Raw genomic sequence first — 24,552 nt, 5'->3', positions numbered from 1 at the left:
CGCACTGTACTTCCCAGGCTTGTTAACATAAGCTGGATATTTACACAGCTGTACCATGCATTAACAAACTGTTCTCAGCATTTCTTCCCATGGAAAGCCCAGTAGGTATCTATAATGCTTTTCCTGGTCCTTATGCACATGGTAGGCATGGTATATAAGGTCATTTTTGTCTCCACTGAATCCCCAGACAACACACTCAAGAGAATGTTTTGTATGAACTTTGGTGAGTCCAGCAAACTTGGTTACCTTATTGCTCACCCCTAACCTCCAGTCATTTAGGAAGAAATTAAAAAGATCAGCTCCTGATATTGAACCTTGGAGAACTCTACTTTTCACACCACTGCATTGGGAGAAATGCTGGTTTATTCCTAGCCTTTGTACCTAGGGAGCACAGAATTAACAAAACAACGAGGCCCATGGTCAGGTAAAGATTGAACCATTTACATCAAATGTTTGGTGATGGAAAGTCACTTGGAGCCAGCTAATCTGAATGAATTGTTACAGCAACAGCACTGTCAAAGTGCTGGTTATTTTCTTGAAAGACTGAATTTTTGGGGAAGCGGGTGGGATCAGAATACCTAAAAGATCATTCCTACCTTCATTAGCTTCCCCATACCTTCAAGTCACAGGAGGGAGGTCACTACCAGAAATTCAGTTAGCAGGTATGGAACAGGATAGCCTTCTCCATAGCACTTAGATTCTGCAAGTTCCTGCTGCAAGAGATCAACCTGTCCCACCCCTGATGACATTTCCATGACGGGTAAACAGTATTTTATACCAACAAGCTTATGTGCTTGTCTGACTTTATCACTGTGATCTCTCAAACTGATTCTTTCTCAAGCTCTCATTTTGTTTTGTTTTTTTACTAAAAATTTATTAGTTTTTACAATATCAATGACAAACAAAAACATAAAACAAAAAAAACATAACAAACATAAATCATAACCTTATTGAAAATAACAGTTATTTACTTTGTAAAACAACTTCCTCGTTTCCCCTTAGTTGAATTTCATTGCATATCCTTATAACGGTTTTCCAAATCCCAATTTTAATACCCTTTAAATTAAACATTAACATCTTTAAATCTTCTCCTTCTTGTATTAAACATATTATTTTATTAGTTAACATAGATACAATCCTAAGCCCTTTAAGTATCTGGACGCTATTTCCAGTTATTTTAGCTTAACAAATTTAACTAAATAATCTTTAAATTTCTTCCATTCTTCGTGGTGTTCCTCCTCCTTCTGGTCACGGACTCTTCCGGTTAGATCGGCTAGCTCCGTACAATCCATCATCTTCATCTGCCATTCTTCTACTGTTGGTAATTCTTGAGTTTTCCACTTTTTAGCTAACAAAATACGAGCCGCAGTTGTGGCATACAAAAATAGATTAACATCTTTCTTGGGCAATTCCGAACCTGTTATTCCAAGAAGAAAGGCCTCTGGTTTCTTTATAAATGTATATTTCAACATTTTTTTCAATTCATTATAAATCTTTTCCCAGAAGTCTTTCACCTTGGAGCAGGTCCACCACATATGAAAGAATGTTCCTTCCTTTTCTTTACATTTCCAACATGTATTATCACAATTATGATACATCTTTGCTAATTTTACAGGGGTCAAATACCATCTAAACATCATTTTCATAATATTTTCCTTTAACAAAGTACATGCGGTGAACTTCACCCCTTTCTTCCACAATCTTTCCCAGTCCTCAAACATTATGTTATGTCCTAAATCTCTTGCCCAATCTATCATCACCGATTTAACTTGTTCATCTTTTGTATGCCAGTCCAGCAAAAGCTGGTACATTTTAGATAAGTTTTTACCTTCAGTATCTAACAACTCCATCTCCAACTTAGATTTTTCCAAGGCAAAACCATTTTTTTTATCCAGTTTATACAATTCGTTAATCTGGTGGTAATGTAGCCAATTTAACTTATCTTTAATTTGCTCAAATGGTCTTAATTTATAGCCTTCCTCTTCCTCTATTAATAAGTCATAATATTTCAACCATTTTGTATCCATATTTAATTTTTTCTGGGCCTTTGCCTCCATTGGTGAAAGCCATCTGGGCGTCTTTCTTTCTAAAAGGTCTTTATATTATCAAATCCTCCAAATCTAGTAAATCTGTATCTTCTAATTTCATCCATTCTTTAATCCAACAAAGTGCGGCAGCTTCAAAATAGATTTTTAAGTCTGGCAGAGAGAATCCCCCTCTTTCTTTAGAATCCGTAAGTAATTTGTATTTAATTCTGGGTTTCCTCCGCTGCCAGATAAATCTAGAAAGAGCTTTTTGCCATTCTTTAAAACATTTCACATTGTCTATAATTGGGAGGGCTTGAAACAAAAAAAGCATCTTTGGCAGCACATTCATCTTAATCACAGAAATCCGGCCCATTAGTGACAATTTTAAGTTAGACCACACCTCTAAATCTCTTTTAATTTTATTCCATATTCCTGATGACATTTCCATGACGGGTAAACAGTATTTTATACCAACAAGCTTATGTGCTTGTCTGACTTTATCACTGTGATCTCTCAAACTGATTCTTTCTCAACCTCTCATTTTGAATTGTGCTTTACGATACTGTACTGTGATTATAGTTGTGTTTATTGTAGGCAATTGCTATATGCAACATGAAGGTGGGGCATAAATGTTTTGAATAAATATCTTTATGCATATGGGATTTTTTGCTCCATAAGAAAACAAATCTATTGCAAGTGCTCATGACGGAACACTGGTTACATTTTAATAAAGCAAAATATTTAGCAACTTACCTGTATTATGTCCAAGTCTTTCATTTGAATGTTGCGTAAGATCAATTGTTCTGTCAATATGAAACATTTTTAAGTCTTCATCATCTAAGGCAATATCTCCCCAAAAGACAGCTTTAAATACAAAAAGAGAGCTTACTTTAAATATATTAAGAGCAGAATTGCACAAACATTGACTAAACACTATGGCCATATTCCAGCACAGAATTAAATATACTGTAGCCCATTTAAATCAATTGTCTTGTGTGAATTTAGTTCTGTTTTGGATTGTATGACCTATAAATAAATATCTGGGAAACATATACATATGGTATATAAACAGTATTACATGCACACACACATGTGTTTGTGTGTGTTACTGAAAAGTCTTTTTAATATTAAACATAAGTAACAGGTTGAAGAGGTTGTGACAGAGGGGGAAAGGAAGTATTTTAATTAATTACTTTAATCACAAAGCTGACATTTTCAAAAAAGATTTTGGATGCTTTGTTTTTGCTTGTTTTCTCCACTTAGGGAGAAACTGTTTCTTTTTAAAGAAACCCATTAAGAGTATCTGATTCACCTCTCATGCCTAATAACCACTTACCAAAGAGGTAAGAAGAAGAGAATTCTTTAACAGAAGACTGAGAAGCTATGGTGAAATTCAGAGTCCACCAGCAGGCAAAATAGGCTGGAGCTGAACGAAGTATTGCTGTACATTTCCTCACACACTCAGTAAATTTCATAGCTGACACAATTATACTGTTTTCTTGTCACTCCATCCTTTTTGAAAAATTTCTTGCAAAATCCAACCTTTCTTAATTTCATTCCCAATGTTGCTTTCTAACTGTAACTCATAGTATAATGCATTTTACCTCTTGAGCAAAGTAATTCAAGAACACCTCCCAAAGAGTGTGCCCTTCAAACTCAACTTTCTGACATCTTAAAAACTCAATAGACCGGTGCCACAAACAACATTTTGGCCCTGGGAGGACTTTTGAAGTCTAAGAAACTATAGTGGATATCTCAAAATACACTTTTCATAGAAACTAGTGGTGCTTAGAACAACTAACCACAGGCAAAACATCTGCACCCAAAAAAACAAATAAAGCACAGAAAAAGCTGACAGTACCCCCACAAAGAAGAAACCTTCTCAAGTAGACAATGAAAACACCAGTAAAAAAAAAAGTTATGGGAGGGACTGGGAGCCTTGACTAGCATCAGAGAAATGTCTGGGGATGCAATGATGCCCACAGGTACCATTTTGGGAACTTAGCAACAGACCAAGGACTCAGTTATACAGCTGCAAATATAACATTTTAAATGTGTTTTAAGTACGTTATACAAAAGTGATGCTAGATGGCAATGGTGAGCTAATGAGAAATATTTGTAAACGTGTTTTTTTTTTTTTAAAAAAAAAGAATTATCACAGGGTTATTTATACATGTCTAGATTCAGCCAAACACTACCCCAACTTTTAAGAAACATTTCGTAATTTAATGTCCTCATCAAGCATACTGAAAAAGCTTTTAACTTTCTAAAACTCAAACTTTATTTACCCCATTGCAAAATCAATTTGGTTGTGCAATAAAAATGCAGAAAACAATAGAATATATAACTTTTTATTACTTGATGAGTAATATCGATAAAGAGCAGGACCGTAGGCAAATTAAAACTTTTAGACATTCATATTACATAAAGCAGAATGCCTATAGTTTTAATTTACCTACAATCATGCTGTTTATCAATCTCTCTCATCAAGTAATTATAATAAGAGCTAGCTGTACTGGGTTAGACTTTCTTTCATTTGCTGATAATTATGTTTGCTCTTGTTTAGGAATGTCTGCAACATTTGCCCATCATCCCTTATTTCACAGAGGAAGGCAACTAAGAACAAATCATGCTCAATATGTCTCCAGCCTCACTTACATTCTTGAAATGAGATACAGTTCGGCATCCCAGTTTGATTGACATATTCCATGAAGTATAAAAACTTGATATTCTAAAATAGCTAAAAGCACAGAAAGGGCAAGAAGCCAGATAATACTGACTTGGAGGTGAAAGCAAATCTACAGTAATTTAACTATTTTCATTTGTAGTGAGTACGTTTGAAATTAAGAGATCAAGCACGTGCCCAGTCTTGTCCGCTCCCCAGGGAGAGCGAATTGCTTTTCTTTATTTTCTTTATTCTTTTGGGAAAGTGCCAGAATACCTACACTGCAGGGGTACTGAGATATAAAGAAATAAATTCATATTTCTCCTAATGTTTTCACAGTTAGGAAGGGAGTCCTTTTAAGCTTTCTCAGTTTTATCTTTCTTGCATGCACACATACATTCCAGCTATGTGGTCAATGCCATACACACATTGTGACCCCTTGTAGATATTTCAATAAGAACATTTATCTGTACTGCACAGGAGGTTAAAAGTTCAGTTTGGTAGTTAAGGAGAAAACATAACCTAAAGACAAGGAGCTTCATTAGCGTGTAACCCCAAAATTTTGGAGGGGATCCAAAATTTCAGGGTTACACGTTAATGAGCCAAGGGTTCCTCACAGAGGCCTAAGTCCAAGTGATCACTAAGATACTCTGCTGAGCACAGACTTTCCTCAAAACACCTAGTGCCATCATCTGTTTGACTTATGGAGAGCAGCAGGAATCCCTTTGTACAACATTAATCAAGTGCATCTACACTTTAGACATGGAGTGAGCCATATTTACTGAAGAATCCACCCAGAACACCAACAGTTCAACCACAAAGTCATCTTTAATTAAGGGACAACGCATCTTCAACCGGTAGTCTTTATATACAGTGGATGCTCGGGTTGCAAACATGATCCGTGCAGGAGGCACGTTCGCAACCCGCAGTGTTTGCAACCCATGACCCGTGCGTCTGCACACACGCGGGTCGCGATTCGGCGCTTCTGCACATGTGCAAAGCGTGATTTAGCACTTCTGAGCATGCGCAAGTGCCGAAACCTGGAAGTAACCGATCCGGTGCGCAACCCGAAATCACGCAACCCGAAGCATGACTATATAGGGTTCTTATCTTTCCCCTTTTCTGATCTAACATAACTGTCTATTTAAAGTTCCGTAGCAGCCAGTGCTTTCTTTCTTAAAAAAATGTTTAGAGGTTCTCTCATTTTGACTCAACAATATCACCATTTTATAGTTCAAATTGGGGAAAATAAATACAGTAAATGGACAAAAATACAAAGATTCAAAAGTACAAATGCTTAGGGGTATGTGTACCCCTGCGTACCTCCAGGAAAAAAGCACTGGTAACAGCTATTCTGTTTTAAATATAAAGTTCAATATCACCCTCGCCTCATTTCCTCCTTAGTCTTTCTGTCCCTCTCTGTGGTGCACTGAGCCTCCTCTAACTGTGATTCCACAACCAACCCTCTCTACCAGACACACACTCTTGAAGGCTTTACCCAAATTCTAGCTTAAAACAAAGCTCTCGTTATTATTTTTTCCAATTCAGATTCAGTTCCTCAGCTTAAAGGGCTGTTAGGGAAGGCAGTCGGGGTGAGGGTGGGGATGAGGGCAGCGGCGGGAAGAGTGGAAAAATTCACAAGATGGTGGTGATTGAGTTAAGAAGAAAGTGGGGCTGGGTTGCCAGGTTTGCTTGTCTCCCTTTGCCCTTCCCTCTTATAGAGCAGGCTGTAGCTTGTGGTTTTGTAAATGGAAATGCCATTTGCCAGAATGAGAGGCTGAAGGGCAATTTGGCCTCATTTATGAAAACTATTTAAGAAGAAGTATGGAGGAAGGAGCATAGCGTAACTGGAAGCCTCTATATAGCAGGTCTAATTAATAACTGAATGGTCTTTCAGGCCTTTCTTGAACATAAGAAGTCATATAACAGGTTTGACATGCTAAAGGGTGAACAGTAAAGCAAGGAGTTCATAAACCCTCCAAGTGTCCCTATTTTCCAGGGAGATCCCTGATTTAGAGAAGCGGTCCCGGTTTCTGATTTGATCCCAGAATGTCCCACTTTTCCTTAGGATGTCCCTATTTACATTGGAGAAATGTTGGAGGGTATGGAGTTATTTGGCTCCTGAGCTGTCTGAAGGCAATCCTGTATAGGGAAGATTTTTTTAATGTTTAATGTTTTATTATGTTTTTATATATAACAAAAAGCTGCCCAGGGTGGCTGGGGCAACCCAGTAAGATGTGTGGGGGTATAAATATAGTAAAGTTATCTGTATGGAATGAGACATCTCTATTTTCAACGGAGAAATGTTAAAGGGTATGAGTTCATTAAATGAAGCTGGAAGACTAATCTTGTGCCAGTATTAAGGTAGAATAGTCTTTTCTGATAGGAAAATGGCATAGTGTAAACAGACGATAATTAAGATGAGAAGTCACTGAGATGAGAAGTGCCCTAGAAGTCAAAATAATTATAGGACTTTTGCACCAAAATTGTAAATGCTTACATATCTACTAACTACAGATAAGTGCTTGGAAGTTTAACTTAGGCCAGGAAATTTATAATTTCATAATAAAGGTCTTCTAGGACAGTGTTCAGCAAGCTGAGCTCTGTATATTGGCAAAGGCTATTAATACAGCTTATAATAAACTGAAGTTGAATCCATGCTATCTTTAGTTCAGAAAATTATAAGATTCACCACCTCATAAGTAATCTTTCTTTCAAAAGAGCAATTCATGGTAAAATCCATTAACACAGATCTTCAGTATTTTTGTGATACAAAGTACTGCCATTCTCAAATACTAGCTTTTAGCCATGCATACTATTCAAACCCAGTTCACCTTTAGAGAAAGAAAAATGCAGATGCCTGGCACCATATAATTGTTAACTTAAACATTCAGACATCACCAGAGTTGTTACATATCAGAAGTTGGTCTGAAAATAAATGGCCTTTTTAATTATTATTTTTATAATTATGGGAAATTGCCAACACCTTTTGTGTATGTTGGATCATGTCAAGTTCACAATTTAGTCTAGGAAATGCTGATAAAATCATAATTTGTGGAAAAAATAAAACTTTGACCTACCTCATATTATATTACCTCAGGAGTTTCTGAGTGGATACAATATTTAAGATACACATAGCTCCTCTTCTACAACAACTGAGGAAGCTCAGGTCTCCCAAAAGGTAACTGCTGCATTAAAGGACCACCTTCAACAGGGTTCACTGACATGCTTCTGTTTGAAAGAGCACTTTAAAACTGCCAAGAACCTGGAAAGCTAACACAGATGTCCATGAATAAGACAGGTGTGCAAACTAGGGCCCCACTCAACCCAATGCAACCTAGCCGGGGACTCAACTAACATGCTCTTTCTGTTGCCTGCCTGATATAACGGAGCATAAGGTTTCATTGAACAAGATGATTGGCAAACATTGAGTATTTTTCCTCATCATTTTGGAGTAGCCCAGAGTTGCAAAGTTAGTTCTTGACGACCTGGCACACGTGATCTCAAATTGCATCTCTCAAAGACAACAACATTGTGCCTGGCATAACCTGTCGAAAGTCACATCAAGCACCGATGTGGTAATATAAGCTGGAAACACTGTCCCATTCAGCACCATATTCATACCAATACACAATCTATGCTCTCCCTGCTTTAACGCTGTGACATTTTCCAAAACTATGAGCGATAGTAGCCATTCCAGTGTGGCTTCCTTGACTACTGTATTGCTCTAGGAAAGGCAATAATCTTTATAAATGAGTGGTGAGGGAAGAGATGCTTTAACCTGGAGTACTGTGTCCAGTTCTGGGCACCACAGTTCAAGAAGGACACTGACAAACTGGAACGTGTCCAGAGGAGGGCAACCAAAATGGTCAAAGGCCTGGAAACGATGCCTTATGAGGAACGGCTAAGGGAGCTGGCCATGTTTAGCCTGGAGAAGAGGAGGTTAAGGGGTGATATGATAGCCATGTTCAAATATATAAAAGGATGTCACATAGAGGAGGGAGAAAGGTTGTTTTCTGCTGCTCCAGAGAAGCGGACACGGAGCAATGGTTCCAAACTACAAGAAAGAAGATTCCACCTAAACATTAGGAAGAACTTCCTGACAGTAAGAGCTGTTCGACAGTGGAATTTGCTGCCAAGGAGTGTGGTGGAGTCTCCTTCTTTGGAGGTCTTTTAAGCAGAGGCTTCACAACCATATGTCAGGAGTGCTCTGATGGTGTTTCCTGCTTGGCAGGGGGATGGCCCTTGTGGTCTCTTCCAACTCTATGATTCTATGATTCTATGATTCTAACCATGGGATCCTGCCCCCTCCCCATAACTCTTCTTGTCAATAAGAGGGAGAGATCCTTCCTGGGATCCTTTGGAAGGGAGAGCAGGTATAAAATCAAACCAATACCCAATGTAAAAGGGGCGGGAAAAGATCTAACAGTGTTTGGCTACCCTGGGGTAAAATCCAACACCCATTTACCCAAATGGAAGGTCCTAATTCTGTTAATCACCAGAATTCCATGTACACTTGCTACCAGTGAGCTGGTAACCTTACTAGGTGACCTCTGGGCAAAGACATAGGCAGAAAAGTTTCACCGGTTTATGATTGCTCCTTGCACACAGAAACAAACAAAGCAAAACAAAAACCCATTTCATGGCTTTAACAAGCTGTGAGCAAATGAACAAAAGCCGCAGCAGAAATAAACCATTGTGTTTAAGTTGCCACCTATGTGAAACAGCTGCTAGAACTAGGAAACAGACATAGCAGATGCTTCGTACTTAAGCGTTCATTCACGTTGCAGGCATTTTATACAATTTCAGTAAAAAGCAACAACAAACCCCTAACTTGAATAAATTGACCAAGTTGGCTGTGAAGCCAATAGCTACTATGTCTAAAAGTATTTCCTGTTTTCATTTACGTTATTAAACGTGTGTTTCTATAACACAGTTAATGTATCACCTGTAAATCTACAAATGTACATAAAGCCCCTGTCTGACATCAAGGCATTATATAACACTAGAAAAGAAAGGGCTCCCCTTTACATCAATGGGAGATTGTCCCCACATGCTAATTTCAGTACATTAGAGGACAGATTTTCATCAGGCTTGTTGCTAGAGAGAAAAGGGTAAGGTTAAACCTCCCCTCCTTATGCTCCAGAATAAAATTAAAATAATAATGTGGTACCAAGAAGTACAATTATTAATTAACTACCAGCCTGGCCCACAGATGAGCAGATCAGATTTGATATGGGAGGATAACTTACACATTCATTAAGGGAAGAAGATTTGTTAAAATCTGATTTTAATACGTTTTTCCTTTTAAGCAAATGTTTCTGCATTAAAGTGAGCTCATTGTCACATAGGTGGCTGCCCTTTGTTCACTGAGCACTGGGTTTTCTGATCTGCTTTGTAACATAGAATACTATGCAAGGACATGACATTCAGTCTGAAGTGAGATGCTTTAACTCCATTAATCTGAGATTTAAAGGATATATGAGACAAAAAGAGTACTTAATACTAAATTCTTGACAGACATCCTTTTTTGAGAACATCAGAATGGGGATTTAATGGACTGCAGCTGTGAGCCTTGGGGATTCTTCATTTCCTATTCTTAACCCCCCCCCATGATAATTGAGACAGATTTTCTTTCTATATGTTATAGGTGAATTTCACCAATAAAAGCAGTAACCTAAAATTTAATAAGCTGTACTCTGGTTTCTGTTCAGTTTGCATTAATCTTTCACCTTTTACTAGAGATTTCCACACAGGGGGAAATTTATGATCATAAAATAATCAAGTGTTGATAAACATGTATAAAATAAAGCAGCAAAGATGAGCAACAGAAGCAGATAAAAATGAGCAGAAGCAGATAAAAACGAGCAGAAACACTCAAATTGTATTCACTTTAGCCCTGAAAGGAGAACACAGTTGCCTCTTAGCAAGCCTTACAGTGAGAGTGTTCCAGAGATGAAATATGACAGAAAAAAACCATCCTTGAACACCACTTGCTTCCCGAGATACCAGAGGGATCTGCAGAAAGGCAGTGGAATTTGTTGGAATACTTATAGCACTTACAAAGCTATTCACAGTTTCGTTTATGAGAATGTAAGTACATCAAACATTTGACTGCAGGATATCACTTCATAAGCTATAAAAATTATCCTTAAAACGTAAGGTTACAAAATCAGTGTTAGATACAACAAACAATGAATGAAAGAAAAACTTTATTAACCATGAAGTCTATTTTGGCAACTATAAGTAGGATGGCTGGGCCTGCATTTTTTAGGTCAGTATGGGGTTTGATGGTTGTCAAACTGTCTCCGATCATTAGTGATACCCTGCTTCTGTATTTCATCTTTATAGCAGCCACTGCTGAAAAACCTGTCTTGCAAAGATATATACCGTATTTTTCTGTGTATTGGACAAGGTTTTTTGACTCAAAATTTACGTCAAAAAACTGGGGTCATCTAATACACAGATAGTGGTATGGGGGGGGAGAAGCGGTGCACCACCAGCCAGCTCATTGGTGGGAGTGCAACTTCCCACGATAACCGCTGTGTACGGCAGGTGCTCCCTGGGTTGTTTCCTGCACGCAGTAGCATCGGAGCATAATAGCTGGCGGGAGTGCAAATTCCCCTGATGCTGCTACATGCGGGAAACAATCTAGGAAGTGTTTCCTGCCCCCAGCTGTGTGTGGGGAGAGGCTCAACAACTTTGGGCCATCTCCCCTCATTTTCCTAAAATTGAGTCCCCTAAAATAGGGGGAGGGGTCTTATACACGGGGGCGTCCTATAGACTCTCAGAGAGTTTCCATAGCATGCGGCTGCAGCAATTATAAAATACTTCAAAAACTGACTGGGTCAGTTAAGATAAAATATACAAGATTAAAAGAAGATTAAAAGAAGTCCGAAGAGCACCGGTAAGCGCGTCTTACCTCGGCGCCATGTTGGCCCTCAAAACCGTCCTATAGACTGGAAAATACGGTATTACCAAATGACAGCAGCACAGATACTGCTTCATCACCAAGCTCAAGATACTCAATGGTAACATGAATCAAGCATTCAGATAACCTCATTTCCAAAATATTATCTGTGAAGACCCTATCACAAGACAGTTCCAATCCATAGTTCTTTTTTCCCAAAGACAATGTTGCAGCATTGGTTGCAAGTGTGCTTTGCGTGTACTCCCGTTTCTTCAGCTGATAAATTTTCCATGTGGTAAATTCAAATGGCTTGTGATTGTTTGCTTAATGTTAGTTTTAATCTCACTTTCTTTATCGTCAAGTGAAACAAAAAATTCTATCAAGCATGTAAAAGAATCCATTGTCCTCTGCCAAACCCAAACTACCCAGAACTCAATTTTTCTCATGAAAGTTGTGGCATGTACAAAGATCTTTTTGTCTCAACCTTATAGGCTTAGGTTCAAGTCATTCAGATTACAAAACATGTCAGTGTGGTATGCTAACTTTGCTAGCCAATTGTCTTGGCTCAATTATTTGCAAGTCAGGACTTCTTGATCAAAAGAAACACATGTACTTGTGTAACTCAAAGAGTCTCTGCAGCACCAGTCCCCTTGACAGCCAACAAATATCTGTGGGAAGTTGTAAGCCTACATGTTCAGAATCCATCTCCAAACATAAGATTTCAGACACACATGCACTGAGCGAACTGGTGTTGAGAAAGTTTACAATTTTCACGGCATTGGTAAATACTTCATGAAGTACTTCATCTAGCCCAATCAAAGGCAGCTCCTGTGCATTGGAGGTGAGCTGAAATAGTCACTGAAACAACTGCCTCTATGAGCAGCTTGGGGCAAACCATCACTGGATCTGCCCCAGAAAGGCGTTCCCACAATTCAGCCTTCCTGGTGTTTGGTTACAAATATCAACATGGCATTATAATAAGACAACAAAACAAAAAGGTGTAAGAGGTATTCATCATTAAGGATTGTTGTTTTTGTTGTTTAGTTGTTTAGTTGTGTCTGACTTTGTGTGACCTCATGGACCACAGCACGCCAGGCACTCCTGTCTTCCACTGCCTCCCGCAGTTTGGTCAAACTCATGCTGGTAGCTTCGAGAACACTGTCCAACCATCTCATCCTCTGTCGTCCCCTTCTCCTTGTGCCCTCCATCTTTTCCAGCATCAAGGTCTTTTCCAGGGAGTCTTCTTTTCTCATGAGGTGGCCAAAGTATTGGAGCCTCAGCTTCAGGATCTGTCCTTCCAGTGAGCACTCAGGGCTGATTTCCTTAAGAATAGATAGGTTTGATCTTTTTGCAGTCCATGGGACTCTCATTAAGGATTACAATTAATAATTACTTTGGGATTGCTTATAAAGCCCACAACCAATTTTCACAGGCTTCACAACCCACTTGTGGCTCATGACCCACAGGTTGGAAGATGCTGTTTGAGCCCCACCCATTGGGCCATCTACACAAGCTAGATGTTATATGGGAGATGCATATGTAGATACACATTTTCCCTAGTGGTTTTCTTTTTTAACCCCGAAGAAGATCTTAAATTAGCCCTTAGCACTTCTCTATTTCTGTATGGCTGTCTTGACCTAATTTTATCTTTATCATTTTTCAAAAACTGCTCTCTATTGCTACCTGTTATCAAAAGAGAAGGGATCTTAAAAATATATTGTAATACTCCATGTATGTCAGCTGATTTAAAAAAGTTTGGGGAGAAGTTCACCAGGTTCATACAAGCCTAGAGGTACTGATTTTCTGCTTGCCCTGGGAAAAATGAGATGTACATCAGAAACATGAGAAATACCCCCTAGAATTATGTAATTGTTTATTGTGAAGTATAACTGAATAGTCTATTGATTTTTCTTTGCCTCATTGTTATTAATTCCATCACAGAAGCACAAAAATATAATTTTCTCCTGATAACTGAATCACTTTCCATTTGTAAATTGACATTTGCCTCTTATGTGTTTTTAGAACAACATATCATATTAACAGGGCAGGGACTTTGTTAAAATTATCTTATTGATTTTTCCTTTCATACAACTCCCAACTATAAATGCCAAGCAGGTACAAACATGAAACATGAATTGTTGTTCATAATAACTGAAACTCCCAAACTAAGTTGCCTATTTTTATCAAACCTGTTTCCAGTTTCTCAGGTAGTCCAAACTATAATACAGTTAACATAGATAACCACAGAGATGGCCAGCCATACAAATTGCCATCAAGTTGCAAAAAGCATTCAATAGGTACAATGGACTGGTGACCTTTGCTCAGTAGCTGCATAGACTTCTGAACCAAAATCGTGATAAATACCAAGTGTCCTAAACAACATCCTTTTTAGTGAGCAGGTTGCAACCATAGGCACCTTTTGCACTTTCACCCTTGCTGTAAAACATATAATTTTAATATACACTATAGGCCAACTATCTTACAAGGTTAGCTAAAGCAGCACATGTACAGTCAACCATCCTAATTCTAAGGGTGTGTTCACATTACCACCTTAGCGCACAGTACAGCTGGGTTTTTTAGTATGTTTCACAACTTTGCATCCCCACCCCCAGCTGTTCACATCAACACAGCTACTTTAGTGGCAGATCAGTTTCTGTTTGTGTACACACCGAGGACATTGACAGGGTTGGGGATGTATTTCCCCATGAAAAGATGTTCACACTTTGCCTAGAGACAAATTAGGAACAGCTTAAGGAATCCAAGGGGGTGTGAAGCTGGTTTGAGAAACACACATCAAACAGTAGTATCAAAGTACAGGATACATATGCATTTTAGATAACATGCTGCTGTGTGAACATGGATGAAAAACCCAGCTTTGGAAACACAGTGCACAGTAAACGGGAGGTTGAGCACAGCCAAAACTTACACGTATTAGTAACAGCACACATGGAAAACAGCACACACGAATATAGCAAGGAAACTGCCAAATTCCACCACAGGGTTAGAATCATGCTGGAATAGAGACAATTTACTACCAGTAGTCAAGCAGTATGGTCCTATGCAGGCTGACTAGGAGTAAGTAAGTCTCATTTGATTGTGCTTAAATTTACTCCAATATAGTTTCTATATCTTTATTTTACATGGTAAAGCATTTTATATAAACTTTTGGCCCTAACAAGTGCCCCCAAAGCAATTTACAAGAAAATAAAATACACCCCCCCCAAAAAAAAAAAATCAGTTTGAACAGTAACAAAATTGAAATATTAAAACCTCTGTGACGGTATTGGTATCTTCCATGCTGCTGAGATCACTTGTCGCAAAGTCTGCCATGCTTACATAGCTCTAGTGAGAGTTCATTAAACAGAGCCCTACTGCTGTCCTATACAAGGAAGAAACTCAGCCGTTTCTTCCTTACTTTTCAACAAAAATCCAAACACCCTGCTGCAGGTTTGGATACAGCGAACCAGGGAGACCCTCCAGTAAAACACAAAACAAGAGCCAGTGTGGTGTAGTGGTTAAGAGCGGTAGACTCGTAATCTGGGGAACCGGGTTCGCGTCTCCGCTCCTCCACATGCAGCTGCTGGGTGACCTTGGGCTAGTCACACTTCTTTGAAGTCTCTCAGCCCCACTCACCTCACAGAGTGTTTGTTGTGGGGGAGGAAGGGAAAGGAGAATGTTAGCCGCTTTGAGACTCCTTCGGGTAGTGATAAAGCGGGATATCAAATCCAAACCCTTCTTAGCTGGGATTATGCCACAATGGATGTACTCTGTGAGAATCACCTGCTCCAAACTCAAATGGAACTTGTCTTTAAGTGGGGCTCATTTAGTAGTGTTTCATCCCTAGATCTAAGAAGTTGGGGGGGGGAGTAGCCTTGAAATTATTAATTAAGAATTCTAATAAATTAAGAGGCTATTAAGAGTTCTCCAATGGGTTGTATCTGGCTAATTCTACACTCGGGATACATCCATTGAAATCAATGCCCATTCAGTTCAGTGGGTCTGCTATACAACCCAATATTAGCATATGATGCCTTGTGCTACTTTTTACCAGATACTTTTCAGAGTCTCCTCCTCCTTATTATGGTCTGAACATGATGCCACCTTATCCCGTCTTCCTTCCTGCAGCCCATTCCACACAGAATGCTGCAGTGCCTAAAGAATTTATAAGTGTATAAATAATATAACAGAAAACACTTTTGCTAATGTAACATAAGATCTTTGTATTGGAGGCACTGCTTTTCTGCACCTCTAAAAAAAGAACAATCAGAAACAGTATATATAGATGTGAAATCTTTCAAAGACTTCCAAAAAGGGAAAGGGGAAATCCTGCTCTGCTGAAGGAGGACAGTGGCAATTCAGAAAAATGCATGTATTAAATCTGGCTGAAAATATAAAAAAACACCCCAAAACAAAACCTAAAATTCATGTATTTTATTTCTCTATGAATTGCTCACTGGCAAATAATTCTCATATAGAGCTTTATTTGTTTGGATTTGTATGGAAAGTTACTGGAGCTTTTATGAAGCCAGTAATTTGCTGTGTATTTGCCTCCCACAAGGTTTCCAGACCACCTAGTTCATAAAGAGCTATTTTTTTACTGGCAGTGATAGCCTCCAGGTTGAAAACTCTCTCGAGTTCTGGCCCTGGGCAGGAGAGAAAAGATGGGATAGGGAAGTTTGGGAGAGACATTATGTTTCCATTGTGTTAAAAAGATCATAAGATGCGCTTCATGGCCACTCAGGAAAAACAAAGAACAACAGATTGCAGTTAACATTTCCAAGGACATCAATGTGGTCCACAGAAGCTGCTAAACAACGGTGTCTTTTACCCCACCAGAATTTATCCACACAACCCTGTAGGTTGGGGGGGGGGTCAGCAAACCTTTTCAGCAGGGGGCCGGTCCACTGTCCCTCAAACCTTGTGGGGGGCTGGACTATATTTTGAAGGGGGGGAATGAACAATTTCCTATACCCGACAAATAACCCAGAGATGCATTTTAAATAAAAGCACACATTCTACTCATGTCAAAATACCAGGCAGGCCCCACAAATAACCCAGAGATGCATTTTAAATAAAAGGACACATGCTACTCATGTAAAAACACGCTGATTCCCAGACCGTCCACGGGCCAGATTTAGAAGGCGATTGGGCCGGATCTGGCCCCCGGGCCTTAGTTTGCCTACCCATGCTATAGGTTAACATGAAGTAATCGATAAATTCATTCCATCTTGTTTCCTTATTCATCTAGGGAAGGGTGGAGCTTTACATTTAAATATTTATTTCTGAAATATTTTCTCTAAAAATAAAATTTCTATAAACAGCACTGGCATGAAGTATTCAACTATATACCTCCATGTGTCTGAACTCTCATTACTCCCATCTACCTTCCAAGAACGCTCACTTTTCAAGGTTCCTTTCAGCCTCTTAAGTTGCACTATAGATGCTATATAGCAGCTGTCCTTGCCTGCACAGCTCACTGTGCCGCACAATTTTCACACACTCACTGAAGTTCCTCTCAGATTTTCGACTTCATGACTGTGAAATATATGATGCATTATTGTGAGGAGAAAGTGTTTCTTTTTGGTAAATTATTGAAGAAGTGAAAAAGAAGACATTTTTAAAAACATACCAGCAGTAGACTTAAACCACCTTACAAGAATAACAGATGTGGGCCACAACCTCTGTCAACAGGAGTTGGCGATGAGGAAGAGATTCTGGCTTTGCCTCTGCTTTTTCTTTTCCCACATAAAACAAAATATAACTTGCTTTTCAGTACACAGATATGTTCCTTGGAAAAGGAGGATCTTCCTATCATGGCACAGTTCAATGTATTAACAAAAAATGTGAATACATAATCCATCAACAAATTCTTTCGATCGAGCCAGTTACACTGAAAAGGAGTAACCCAAGAGTAGTGTTGATTTTAAAAATGTACAATAATTGATAAACAATAATTCTTTAGAATAGTGTTGTCAAGTGGATACAGATCTTTTTATATGACCGTTAACTCTATGAAGGTCTATCTTAACTGATGACAGTGTTCAGTTATGGTTCTAGATGAATGTATTGCAATTTTTTGTCTACTTCAGGTTTAGGGTTTTTAAAAAATGTTCACTTAATATTATTTCAAGGGAAGGGTTCAGTAACAATATAATTAAGAAAAACAGATTAGTCTGGATTGTACCTGTGTGGATGGACAGCATCACCTTAATTCATTAAGTTAAAAGTGCTACCTTGTGAAAAGGGCATGTGTATTGTTCCAAAGTGTTTGCTGAAGGTATTTAACTGATAGCAGTGTTTCATGTCATGTTACCATCAGTAAACAGCATGTGTGTTAATTCAAGAAGACGAAAGCCAAATTTACAGAAAGACAGATTCAGTTAATGCTAAAACTCCTTGGGTAAATGTTGAAAGGAAGTGAATTCTATCTTGGCAACTTGGTAACAAGAATTTAACTTATCAGTGCTAATCAGGCAACATTATACTTAAGAGATAAACTGAGCAGCATTTCTAAGAGAATTGAAGGATTGAAAGGCTTTCCAAATTGCTAGCTACTGCTCACATTCCTGGCAGATCTAAGAATTATGCTGCCTAGAAAACTAATAATATATTAAGAAGTATGTGTCAAATGATGTTTAAATGCATGTATAAATGTAAGAAATTAATAAAAGGGTTCTACTGATTTGGGACGCCAGATTCTCGGTGTTTTTTTTTCCAGTAATGTAGAATAAATTAAGCAGTGCCTAAATGTTAAAGTGGCATGTCAGATGTACAGAGTTGACCTGGAGAATATGTAGATTCATAGAACTTTGGGCTGTCTTTAACAATGGTGCTATATTGTAAAAAATGTAGCAGTAAATTCTGATCAAATGTGTGGGAACAAAAACTGCTATTATTTGAAGGCTGTGGAAACTGAAGAAATTAATAAGGAACATCACATAGGAACTGGGAGGAATAACTTTGGGAACAGCACAGTCTTGGGAGTGCTCATGGAGTAGAGGATGGAAGAAGGCAAATAAGAGGAAGGGAGCAAGAGATATTGGCTGCGACCCAGGGAAGCGTGCATTAATAGTGTGCTTCCCTCATCTTGCTCCTCCATTCAACAGCTCCTTTATACTATTTCACAGGCTGCTCCGGGAACGGAAAAAGCAGCTTGCAATGTGGCACAGAGCAGGAGGGAATGTTCCTCAGGAAAAAGAGAAAGCCTTCCTGTAAATGTGCAAGTTCCTGTGAGCATTTCTGACCCTTCTCCAGTCTGGAAGAGAACTGTAGAAGAAAGCCTAAGGCAAGGAAGAGGAGCTGGAAGCTGATATAGACAAGCTAAATGAGCAGGGCAATAATTCTTCCACTCACCCCTGGCCACCCCATCATGTACAGGAAAAGGAAAGTGGAAATTCAAACACTAAGGAATATTATTCCATGAATACACCTGAATGTTAATTTCCACAAGTTTGTTTTCCATCAGCACGATAATGTCATGGCAGGTTTATTTCACATTTTAAAAAATTTCCCATGATCTCAGGGGAGCTATTTGCAAACTCCTGCTATACGTGAACACTCTTTTACAAAGACAGGGTATCTGGAAAGAAAACTGGCAAGAAAACGTTAAAGCTTCCCCCTCCCTAAGCAGGATGCTTATTAAGGTGAAAAGATTGCATCCAATAAATAAAGATGTAGGACCAAACAAAATCCATTGCTAAACTGGGGATGAGTCTACAATTTAGCTTCCTATAGCCTTTTGCTTCACACCCAACACAGGGAAAAGTCCATCCTTCTTGCTAAGATTGCCTTCCTGAAGATACAGGAAACATAATGTGTCTGTTGCAGCAAGATTCCCATACCCATAATTTTTCAGATTAAAATTTATTTTGCTATAGATTAGCAGGTTCAAATAGCCATCTCCCTGCCAGTGCTTATCAAAACTTTTGAAATACATAACTTTATTATTTTTACAGGTCATTAAGTTATCAGAACCTGTATCTTTTAAGAGCCTTATGGGAATATATATAATTCCCTTTTAAAGCCATATTAACCAATGGTCATCTCTGTACCCTATGCCAATGAATTATATGCTATATATGCTATGTGAGAATCTATCCTGCTCTGTTTATAAAGCATGAGGGGCTAAGAAGTTTCAATTACATTGATCATAAGATGCCTAGGAAAAAAATTTGCTTTGAGAGGCAGCGTGTATGTTTTTAAATATAATAAAAATACAGAATAAGTTTCCTTATTACATCCATTCCACGATTTTAAAGAGTTGTGAACAGAAAACTTTGCATTCCCTGCAACACCTGTAAGTCTAATGCTGAATAAATAACTATCTCAAAAGGAAAACCATACTAAACAAGGTCTGAGCTGTGAAGAGTTTCTTTACAAAGCAAAATCAGGTGAAAAATATTACCTGGTTTTCATCCTTCGGAAAACACATCATGTCTAATCTAATCTGTTCACCTGTTTTAGCAGTCTTCCTACTGGCTCTGTCAAAAGTAGTTTTCCCATAAAGTTAATGGAGCTTTTCAAGAATGGCATCTTTGGTATGTCTGCATTAGCAGAGACCGTTTTTTAGGGTCATCTGGTATTATCATAATCAATTAAGATGACCAGGAGCACACAGCAATGCTCACTGATATATTTAATGCATCACAGCACAAAAATGCAACTCCCCAAAGTCTTGATTTGCCTCAGCGGGGGTGGGGGGTGGGAATGCAACCAGAGAAATCCTTATGGCATCGTCAAAGGAAGAGAATAAGGAAAGCACATAGCTCCGATTGCCTCTGCCCTGTTAGAAGTGGGGGACGGGTGGGTTGAGCATGGTTTTTGGTAAAGTTATGAAACCTTCAAAAAGAAAGGAAGCTGTGATAAGACATCTGCGATCCGTGCCAAAGCACATTTACTCAGAAGCCAGTCCCATTGAAATGAATGCTCCTGTAGTGTAAGTTTGCATATCAAGCTAAATTTAAGAATAATGTATTCAGTTCTGGGAACCAGAGCTTAAGAAGATGCAAAGGATTCAGACCAGAGCTACAAATAACAGTGATGAATGAGATAAATCTTCTGGAAAGGATAGGGTAACTGAAAACCCTTTTTTGTAAAGAAAAATGATAGAGAAACAGGGTGTATAAAAATAATAATACTCTTACCCTCTACCCACTGAAACCCGTGTGACAAAATGCTTTTTAACTTCCTAGTTATAAGTGTATGCTGGCCATAATGCTTTGAGGATTCGAGGAGGCATCACCGTTGCTGAAGGCTTCCAAAACTTTGTCAGCCAAGCTTTTCTGTAGGATATCCCGTCTTAAGGCAGCGCATTGCTTTATTTGGCTCCCTTCCATCACTACGATTTATTGAAGCTCAGAAACTGCTGATCCCAATGATTAACTGGTACAATCTAATCTTTTGGCTTTTGTTTTGAAAGTTTATCCACCCCAACCTTTTTTTTTACTAAAAGATGTCTAAACAAGTCTATCTAAATGAAAGCTAAGGTTGTACAAACTGCCCTTGGTACATATCTTTCTTAAAAATAAATAAAATGGCCATCAGTCTAGTGTTTTCTTGCTACAGCAGCAATAAATCATGATGTTCCGATACGTCTTCTGGTGTAGTTTGTCCACCATTGGTCCCCACTGCGCACTCAGCTCTCACCTGTGGCTCCTAGAAGCTGTCAGCATGTGACAGTAGCCATGCCATGGGAAGCAGCTTCAACTGGACGGCGAAACCAGCTGTGGGTAGGCAATGGAGTCAGCCCAGGACCCTCATGCACACTGCTCAGGCTTGTACACTTTGCTTACCAAAAAAAGCATTTTGACTTTAATCCCAGAAGCGCACTCCATTGTCTCTTGAGACAGATGGATGCCAACAATACCCCTTAAATATTGTAAAATGATACAAGATTAAAGTGCACATTAGGCAACTTTATTTTATCCTCGTAATCTTCCTCCAAACATACTTTTTAAAAACATCTCCTCTTTCTGCTCTTTTAGCAGTCGGATTCACACCACTCCTACATTACAGAAAGGCCTTCAAAGCTAGACATTCTTTAGACGAGCATTATGCCAATTTTTCTCTGATACGAGGAATGAAGGGGAATATGATGGGGAAACAGTTTAAATAATTATGAATCACTACCTGTCTTATGGCAGCAACATTTGTTGATATATGGATGATGTATAGTAATATTTTTATATGAAAAATGGCACATTTCAATACTCTATAAAGGGATGTCCAACCAGTAGATCATTATCTACCAGTAGATCCCTGGCTGATCCTGGTAGATCGCGGGGCCTGGGCAAAGGCCTCTTATACACCAGCTGGGATTGACAAGGCATCTCACCCTCACCTGAATCTCATAACTCTCCTGACAGGTGTTTTGGTCTGCAGCCACAGTGTGGAACCAAAGGATGAGATTGCCCACCAGATATCAGGCACTCTACTATTCAAATTAGCCCCAGTGGTTTTGTTACGATCCCATTCTCAATTAAGTACTCAATTTTAATCTAGAATTTAAATTCTCAAAACCTTCTTATTTGTTAAGTCGAGCAAGTAAACTACTGCTCTCACTTCATTACAAACAGTATTTCTACCTGCAACACACTTGAGCAAACCTGCTCCTCTTCCTTTCACAGACATTTTGTTGCCATTTGCAACTGTAGCTGCCTCTGATTAGTTATCATTTAACTCTTGGGGACAATAATTAGCATCACGCGTCATATGCATGGAAGTTGCCAAACCAATTAACCAACTAGAAGAGGGGTAGGCAACCTAAGGCCCAGGGACCGAATGCGGCCCAATCACCTTCTCAATCACGGGCGGTCCGGAAATCAGCATGTTTTTACATGAGTAGTATGTGTGCTTTTATTTAAAATGTATCTCTGGGTTACTTGTGGGGCCTGCCTGGTGTTTTTATATGAGTAGAATGTGTGCTTTTATTTAAAATGCATCTCTGGGTTATTTGTGGGACATAGGAAATCATTCTTTTTTCTTTTTCAAAATATAGTCCGGCCCCCCACAAGTGGACTGGCACCCTACTGAAAAAGTTTGCTGACCCCTGACTCAGGGTATAACCATTCCTCAACATCAGGACCAGCTAAACCCCAGGGACTTACTTCTATAGGTACTAAAACAAAAGGATGCTGATACTAATAAATTCAAAAGGTTTATTCAGCTCTTCGTATGGCCAATATCTAAAGACCTGACTCTAGAAAAATAACACCGGAAACTAAGAATCTGACACTTTCCCCACATTTTCACAGATTCTTCTATTTTATTAGATATTTTTAACACTAAAAAATATGATTTTGGAGGGGGGAGCCCAACACTGAGGATATGCCTGATTTTCCCCTGCATGTGCTAGTTTATTGTTTCTGCACGTGACTCCAGTTTTTTAAAAAATTGTAAGTAGGAAGCATGAATGAGTGTGTGTGTGTGTATGTGGGGTGTTTGTTTGTGAGGGAGACTTCCAGCTAAGTGGCAGGATGCAGGCTACCAGGAAGAGATAACTAAGGCAATAGTGAGCACTTCTAATATGTAAGCAAGTTTGGCAGGACTCAATACTGTACTGCAGTCGGGAAATTAGATAACAAAAGGTTGGCAATGTGTATTTTGCTCTTGAAGAGAACAGATTATATCAGATAAGTGAACAGCCAAATACTCACATCATGCCTTTCCTAACAATAACATAAACAGGAACACCTAGCAGTGATAAAAAATGGTAATATTTTGGTTGGAAGAAAACGTTACTTTGAACATTTGTCCATTAAAATTGCTTTTTTGTTTGTTTGTTTGTTTGTTTATGCAAACTTATAAAACTAGCATTCCCCTTTACAAAAAAAAACTTCCTGCATAATGTACAGATGAACTTAACACAGTTGCTTACACAATGCCTGAGTGTTTAAGGACATGATCTATTCTTCTTCTCCTATTCACCTGAAAACTGACAAAGCATTCCAAATGGCAAAGTTGTGGGTAAAATTGTCTTCTGGTAAGAAAATCCCACACTTCTTGGTTGAAAGCTGAAAGGAAAGAAAGTGAGATATTTTTTAAACCTGGAGTAGACTTTAGGTTTTGGGGCATGTATTTTTCTGCACTACTCTGTTAAAATCTATGTGGTTGTGCCTAGTTTTAGCTTGTGTGTTTGTTAGCTAAAAAGTGCAAATTTGTTAACCATAGTGCTGATTAATTATACCATCCCACATATACCTGTCACCATGTCAACCAAAGAGGATAAACACAATGTATTTCATGGCTCATCCGCTGTTTCCAATACTATTCAATGTGGCTTCAAATGTGATTTTCTCAGGGGTCTAGACTCAAGGCTACAGGTATCCTGAATTTGGCTTGACAATCCTTGTGACACTGGCAAAATAAGACCTAATTCAGCATACATTACTGTGAAAGCTTCCTCATTATTCAATCTTCAATCTAGGTAAGTTATGAAAGAACCACATGACAAGGATGATTAGTCAGGCATAGGCAAACTCCAGCCCTCCAGATGTTTGGGACTACAATGCCCATCATCCCTAGCTAACAGGACCAGTGGTCAGGGATGGTTGGAATTGTAGTCCCAAACATCTGGAGGGCCGGAGTTTGCTTATGCCTGGATTAGGTTCATTCAACCTGAAGGGTCATGCTAGCCTGAGAAGGAATTAAATCATTTATCTTTTCCACATGCATCTTCCATACCCAGAAAGCAGTAAGAACAGACCATTAGTTACATTGATCCAAAGTTCTGATTCCATTCATAATCCCTGAATTGTGTTGCAAGACATCACCAGACTGAAACTGCCTTTTTCTTATCAACGCATAATACATAATTGCATAAAATGCATTTTCAGGGACACGGTATTATCACTCATAAGGCAGAAAGTCTTCTGTTTGATAAAATCCAATCACTCCCACCCCAAGTAACTGATTTGTTGAAGATGCATGCTTAAGTCAAACTACCATTTGGT

The 24,552-nt window shown here is 38.8% G+C and overlaps 1 protein-coding gene across 2 annotated transcripts in view; it reads right to left on the bottom strand.

Moving 5' to 3' along the window:
- The window catches only part of TLL1 (tolloid like 1), a 135,214-nt gene that overhangs the window by 77,859 nt on the left and 32,803 nt on the right, over positions 1-24,552 (bottom strand). For both annotated transcript variants that reach the window (XM_079991380.1, XM_079991378.1), the window contains exon 3: positions 2,781-2,891. In XM_079991380.1, coding sequence (XP_079847506.1) covers positions 2,781-2,891 — 111 coding nt within the window. The remainder of the gene's footprint in view (positions 1-2,780; positions 2,892-24,552) is intronic.

Source organism: Podarcis cretensis (assembly GCF_951804945.1).
Source record: "Podarcis cretensis genome assembly, chromosome: 9".
NCBI lineage: Eukaryota > Metazoa > Chordata > Lepidosauria > Squamata > Lacertidae > Podarcis > Podarcis cretensis.
The sequence above is the reverse complement of the archived record's forward strand: the minus strand, read 5'-3'. Positions and strand labels throughout refer to the sequence as shown.